Consider the following 7,500-nt stretch of genomic DNA (forward strand, 5'->3'; position numbering starts at 1 on the left):
CCTTCCGTCTCCTTCTCTTCTTGTCCCTCTGTCCGTCCTCCCTCTTCGGTCATTCAGGCTTTGTGTTTCCTAAGTGCGTGCCCGTCCTTTGTCTCTTGCTTGCACGCGCGGGTAATCGTGTATTTCTGTGCATAAGATTTGTGCGTTGCTCGTGCGAGAGACCCAACCCGGAAAAGGACCGCTGTGCGCGCTTCCGCACACTCTGCTTGTCTGACTGAGCGTTGTACGGAAAGAAGAGATTGGAAGAAAGGGTCTTCGGAAGATTTTGTGATTGTTAGAGAAGAAAATCTAAGCTTGAAAATACGCGTTGGTCCTTCGCCGTTTTTGATTGGCTCCTCGGCAGAGATTCTGTGTCTGAGGAGGTAAGTGGCGGCGGCGGCGGTGCCCTCTGCGTGGCTGTGCGCATTTTCAGTGCATGTGAGGGCGAAAGTGCGAAGGCAAACGAATTGAAAGTGTGTGTATGTGAGTGTGTGCTAATGAGTGTGTAAACATGTGCGTATGTATGTATATTGGAGTGTATGTATTTATGTGTATTATGTATGCACAGTATGTACGTATGTGTGTAAATTGAAGTGTGTTTGTGTGTGTATGTATGTGTGTTTGTTTGTTGTATTTTTACATGCTTATCTTAGGGATGAGTGAATACAGGTTGTACAGACTTTGTTTAATTATTGTGGATGATTTCTGAAGTGGCGTGTATTTTGTAAAGCTCTAAGTGGATAGATTTATTGTTGTCATTCCATCGTCGTTAGGGAAATATATTAGAAAGAAATACGGGATACTTTACATGCATTAAACGGAAACGATCTCCAGAAATGTAGCCGTATTCTCTTACCAAGTGAAGCCTTTCAAGGTGTGAATGTGTTTATTTGTGTGCGCGTGTTTGTGTGTAGTGATCTGTTTATATTTACGTGAGTGTTTGTTTATCTATGTATTTTTGACATGAGGCAATAGATAGCATTATTCAGATTTGAAGTCTAAATCCGTAGTCCCTGGATTCCCCGCAGCGCAAATTCAGGGAAGCCTTTTCAAGACAGTGTCCCAGTTTAAGTGGCGCGCCTTCCTATTCCTCTTTGTGGTTCGTAAAGATCTCAGTAGAAGGTATTTAGGGTTGGGATCTTTTTTTTAGTTCCGATCTGTGTCTGTGATGATGGTAAGTGAAACAGAGGTGTGCGAGGTGAACGAGAGGCGGCGGACGAATGAATGGCTGTGTCCCTGCAGGGGAGGGCACGGAGGAATTTCCCTTCGTAGGATGGGCGTGTTACGAGGAGTCACCACCGCGAGGGTCCGCCAGTTTCATTTTCCGTTGCCTTTCTTCGACAGAGACACTTCCCTTTTTATACTGTTGTCCTGGGCGATTGTAAATGATAGAATCTGTAGTGATATTATATCTGTTCTTCGATATGTTTTGTTTCTACTTTTGAAAGTAGATAGTGAAGTCTTTCCTAATATTAATATTTATCCTTCGTACAGATTAGCATCAAACGGCAGCCAACCAAGATATGCATGCAGTAATTGTGCATTCGCTGTCATCAACACGGATTCTACAAGTTCCATTTTTTCTGACTGGTTGATATTAATTGCATGTATATTACCACTGAAGTAACGCTCTAGAAAATCCGGGTATTCTCGGTTCAGTGGTATGACATCTATCAAGACTGATTTGATATCCATATTACTTTGGGAAATACAGTTCATCTGAAATATTGTGGTTTTGCTGCTCGTCTTGATTAATGCAGTGAAATGATGCCCTAAAATTTAGCCTCGCTGACCTTATCGTCGCCATGAACGAGTTAAGTGTCGGCAGTGCCCTGGAGGCTACGGCCTCTCGGCCTACTCCTCCCTCCTCGCTGGCTGTGGTTCCCTCCCATTTGGCGTCGGATTCGCCTTCGAGCGAGGACTCGCCCGCGAGCGACGCCTCGTCCCTCTCCCCGATGGAATGGCTCTCGCCCTCGGAGTCGCCCTGTGACCTGTCAGGCCTATCCAGCAGCCACAGCCTTACTTCGCCGGGGTCATGCATCGAGATTCCCATTCCTGGGTTAACTACACCTTTGGTCTCGCCCAGTGTACCGTCGTCCCTCCATAGCATGACTTCGCCTTCAGCTACAGTGTCTCCATCAGGAACTGCCCCACCTGTGCACTGCATTTCATCCGAGGACAGCGCTAGGTCATCTTCAAATCCCAAAGTACTAACTACAAGCTCTGGTTCAACTGACAGTGACTCAGGGTCAGGATGGAGCACGCCCTCTCCCGTCCGGAGCGTGGTTTCCAATCCGAGTGTCCCCTGCTCCTCTCAGAGCTCTCCCGTTTGGTCTTCCTCATCTCTCACTTCCTCGACTTCTTCCACCTCATCTCCACCCTCTGATGTGAAAAGGTACTTGGTTGCAACAGCAAATGGAAGGCGCAGTAGCGCTACAGATCTTGCCCAGACCAGAGCAACTCGCAGAAACCTTTGGGAAAATATCCGGGCTAACCCCAAGCTCAATAATAGCAAGTGCAGCTCTCACTGTCGCCACGGGAAGCGTTCAACTCCCACCACTGATGATGAAGATAGTGATTTCAGCTACAGCTATCCTGCCAGTCCTTTATCCCGCAACTCACCACTCTATAGGTGTCCTGTATCATCAGGTCCTCTCCTTTATGGACCTGCCAGCCCAATTTCTCAAAGAGAGCGTTCACGCTCTCCAAGTCCCATGCCTCGATCCAGAAAGAGATCCTCTCGGTCTTCTGTAAGTCCATCACACTCCCCAGGAAGCCCTTCAAGTGATCCAGTTGTTGACTCGGGGGAAGGACCTGAAGGTTCAACATCACACTCTTGTAAAACTCCAGCCTCAGCTTCACCTAGCCCTGTTGGCCGCCTTCCAAAGCATGATATTTCAAGTTCTTCAAAGGATACATATGCTCTATCTTTGAAAAATGCAGTTAATGAAGTAACAAAGTCTAGATGCAGTAACAGTGACACTACAAAGGGGAAACGACGGAGTGTTTCAAGCGTGGTAAGTAATGCCAGTATCAGCAGCAAAGCTTTCCGTAAGAAGCAGAACCATGGGGCCTCTGCAAGTTCTATAGATGGACATCGAAGTCCTGAAATTGTCATCACTGCAGACAATATAGATATCATCCTTAATGATGACTATGCCACTATGGATAATATAGAGAAAGGTATTTCATCAAAGAAATCAACAAGGCATCTCACAGATTTTACAAGCACCTCCCAAAATAACATCTCCAGGAAATCCCAGTCAAATCTGGAAGGAGGAAAGATCAAGAAACTCAGGGATCGTAAGGAAGATGGAGGGAAGGAGGAGACTGGCAATGATACAAGTGATAAGGATGAAAAGATTCCCACAAAAACTAGGAGGAAAAAGGCAAGGTCTAACAGTCTTGCACATGAACAATGCAGATTATCTTTGAAAGAGAATATCTCAAACTCAGTTCAAAACCTCAGTGGCAAGGATTCATCTGCATCAAACAGGATTAGTTGCAGTATTCCTAGTTCCCTCCATACTGTTTGCAGTGGAAGTGATAGCAGCCCAAAGCACACTAACAAGAAAAGTAGTAGGCCTGCTAGTAGAAGCTCCAGCAGGAATGCTAGTAGGAGTGTTAGCAACAGCTTGTGGGATTTGACTGTTAGAAAACCTCTTAGTCACTGCAGCACTCCATCCCCTTCACGTGACGCCACCACAAATGCAGAGAAGTGGCGGCGGGCTAGTTTAGGGACTGTAGGTATAGTGAGGAGCAGATCTTCCACACCAAAAGATAGAGATAATAGCAGACGTAACTCAGTCACTAACACCAACAGCGGTAGTACCTGGAGTCTTTGGGGAGGGGGAGGGAAGAGTAAGAGTATCACTTTTGGCCCACCACCCCCCATCACTACCACTGTATCCAGGACCACCCCCCTACTTTCCAAAACCACTGCTACATCAAAGACAGGACCCCCCATATCGAAGACTCAGGGAGCCATACCCAAATCCAAAAACACCTCATCCAGTATTTCAAAAGCTGGAAAGTCGGTCAGCAATGCCATCAAGTTTGGTAATACACTCAAAAAAGGGACTCAAAAGAACCCAACTATCACTCCCACAGAACTCGACCTACCCTGTGTGTCTCCTAGGCAAAGGCATGCAGGGCTGAACAGAAAAGTCGGCAGTAGAAAGAACAGTGCTGCATTGGATTCAAGAATGAGTCCAGATAATGGTGCTCATATCAGGGATGCTTCAAGATACAGCCCTGTTGGAGACCACACGAATTGTTCGCGCAGTGCTCGAGGAAGTACAAGCAGCCTGCGGGACAGTGCCGTGGATACCAGTGGCAGTGGGTGGGACAGTAACATAAGCTTAAAGGACAGCTCCATGGGCAGCAGTATCAGTTTAATTGACAGCTCTATGGGTAGTTCCATGAGCCTTTATGATAGTGCAATGGGAAGCTCCATAAGTCTAAGAGACAGTATAATGGGTAGTAGCAACAGCTTGAGACATTGTTCCATCGGCAGCAGCTCCAGTCTACGTGACAGTGCCCTTGGTAGCTCCACAAGCCTTGTATATAGCACCTTGGACAGTATTGCCAGCTATAAGGACAGCACAATGGGTAGCTGTACCAGTTTAATAGATGATTTAAAGGGTAGCAGTGCTAGTCTGATAGATATGCCCATGGCTAGTAGCAAGAGTCTTACTGACAGTGTCCTAGATTTAAGCAAGGAAAATGTGTGTAATACAGCAAACCTGAAAGATAATATCGGTAGTGCAACTGAGAGTCATACAAATATCCAAAGAGATGGCTCAAGGGGTAGTACTACTAGTTTAAAAGACAGTATTCTTTATAGTAGTGTTCATTCATTGAAAAGCATGGGTAGCACTACGAGTTTGAAAGAAAGCGCCTTGGCAAATCCTTCTAATTTGAGAGATGCAGGTAGTATTGCCAGTCCTAGACAAGATGACATGTATAATAGAAAAGATGAGTCCTTAGAGAATGGGAGGAAAATGTGCAGAGCTTATAGCCGTGCAAAAAGCATGACAAACCTCAGAGATGATTCACTCTTTAGCACTGCAAGCTCTGGGTATGTTGATATGGTAGATGCATATGTTACCAGACAAAAAAATGGTGTCATGTATAGTGCTGCTAACTTGAGAGACAAAACAACAGGTTCCCGTCTACGACATGGCATACTAGGCAGTGCCACTAACTTGAGAGATAGTGCCATGACCTGTAACCAAAATCTCAGGCATGGTGTGATAGGAAGCACCACCAACCTACGAGAAAAGCTCACAAGTAATACTCCTCGTCTAAGGCATGGTGTTGCAGGAAGCACTACTGATGTCAGAGATAGTCTCTTAAGCAAAAGCAATATCATTCGATATGGTGGAAATGGCAGCACTACCAACATCAGAGACAGTACAATGGGCAGCACTGTTAGTCTCAGGCATAGTGCCATCAGTGACCTGATTGATAGTGCTATTGGTCTTGCCACAGATACTATATTTAATACCAACTTGCATGACACTGATGAAAGCAGTAACTCTGAAGATGAAGATACAAACCAAAGATATGGCTCTTTGTGGAACAAAGCAAGAGAGCTTTTGACTAGAAAGAGTGTGGCTGACTTAAGTAAGAGTGCAAATTCTTTGAATGGCATAACTGCATATGACCTGCTTAAAGTGCCACATGGCCAACCTGATTTAATGATGAGCAGATGCAGAAGTGCTCATTCACTGACCGAGCCTCAGCAAAGCTATAATGCCTCAAGTCACATCTCTAGGGCTCAATCATCTGACCTGAGAGACCTCAATCTGAAGGACTCCCAGAGACAAAAACTCAAGCGAGGAAAATCCCTGGATCTCAGGGACCTCCCTCAGAGGTCTTACAGCCGTCGAGGAGTACTTAAGAGAGGAAAGTCCTGTGACCTGAGAGATCTTCCATGCACAGAAGCTCTCGATACACCTGGTTCATCTGAGATAGAGGACAGTAGAGAGTTTCTTAGAACGAGATCCTGGGAGGATAGGGAGGTACCCACTGCAAGATCATGGGATGGAAAGGACGCCTCTCAGCTCCATGAAAGCATGATAAACTACATAAACCAACTTGAAGGAGACTTACAGAAGTGTTCCAACAAGCAACAATGCAGTAATCCTACACTTGCAGTAAATTACGGTTCTGATAGTGGAAGTGATAACAGGGATAGAGGTTCTGGTGAAGAGGAAAATGCTGCTGATAGCACGAACAACCATCATCAGTTCTCTGAGAATGGTATTACCGTCCGTTCAGACACTCCAGAGCCACACTATAGAAGGAGGAGGCGAGGCAGTGCTGACAGACGTGGTGGAGCAGGAAGACGCCAAAGTCTTGACAACTTAAATGGGGAGGAGCTTTTGTATGCATTAAGAGGAAGGCGAGGAAGTGGAGGTGGCCACAATCACCTCAGGGGAAGCTGTGCGGCTGGAGGTAACTCTTGGATCTCGGCCATCCCTCGCCATGACAGGAAGTGGGAGAGTCTCCGCCGGGGTGTTGTAGACAAGAGCATTCGCTGCTCCACTCCCAGGCAAGGGCGGAGGGGATCTGTAGAAAACATATGTGGTGGCATGGGTAGGAAAAAGATCAATAGTCTTTGGGACAATATTCTTGAACAGTATGTAGAAAAGGAGTCAAAAGCCAAAAAGAATTCAAGCTCGAGTTCCTTTAAAGTTGGAGGAGGTGAAGAAGAAAGTGAATGGGTCACCACCAGAGATGTAGATGAAGAGGAGGAAGAGGAAGAGGAGGCAGCAGCAGCAGGAGTCTTGACTGAATCTGAAGAGAACAGGGAAGCAATTTGTCCTCAGAGGAGAGCCCCGCGCTTCAGTGAAATATTTGGTGGTGGAAGCATTGAAGAATCCCGCAAAAGTCGCTTGGAAATGACCTATGGGTCTCAAGACTTGAAGGACAGTAAGAGATGCAAGAGATCTAAGGATAAAAAGAGAGGTAAAATGGTCAGTTCTGATAGTGATGGCGACTTCAAATCTGCAAGTGGACATTCCTTCAGCAGGGAAAGTGGACTGGGAAGCAGCTGTGAGGAGGAAACAGACTATAGTTCTGGCAATGGGACCCCTGAAGGCTCCCCCTCCCATGTAGGCTCTCAGAAGGTTATGGCAGCCATAAGTCATTATTTGCGATCTGTAGATGTAGCAGAAAGTGAAGAGGATGTCGACAGCTTTAGCAAGGAAGCAGATCACATCAGTCCAGATGACCTAATGTTAATGTCAGATAGTGAGGACAACTTCAGCCTTAGCTGGGAGGACCTCATCATATCCTACAAGGGACCGAAATATAAACCCAATACTAGCAAGATTTCCGAACTCGAAGATGGTTTTGAAACTCTGCAGATGGACTTGGAAAATAAAGAGGCCAGTGGAGAGGTCGATAACCCTAAATTGGATCAGGAATTGGATAAACTGTTAGGCTGTGATTATCGACAGTTGGAAGGCGAGATTCTCTCTGGTAGAAGTACCCCAGCCCGTGGATCGAAAG

At 46.1% G+C, this 7,500-nt stretch overlaps 1 protein-coding gene across 1 annotated transcript in view; it reads left to right on the forward strand.

Annotated features, from left to right (window-relative positions):
- Positions 1-7,500, forward strand: part of LOC113808304 (serine-rich adhesin for platelets-like) — a gene marked incomplete in the record, with an annotated part of 59,073 nt that overhangs the window by 1,190 nt on the left and 50,383 nt on the right. Inside the window, 2 exon segments of the mRNA XM_070115499.1 lie at positions 1-362; positions 1,474-7,500. The exon segment at positions 1-362 is cut by the window's left edge and continues 1,190 nt beyond it; the exon segment at positions 1,474-7,500 is cut by the window's right edge and continues 845 nt beyond it. Coding sequence (XP_069971600.1) covers positions 1,785-7,500 — 5,716 coding nt within the window.

The sequence above is a fragment of the Penaeus vannamei genome, chromosome 37 (genome assembly GCF_042767895.1).
Source record: "Penaeus vannamei isolate JL-2024 chromosome 37, ASM4276789v1, whole genome shotgun sequence".
Lineage (NCBI taxonomy): Eukaryota > Metazoa > Arthropoda > Malacostraca > Decapoda > Penaeidae > Penaeus > Penaeus vannamei.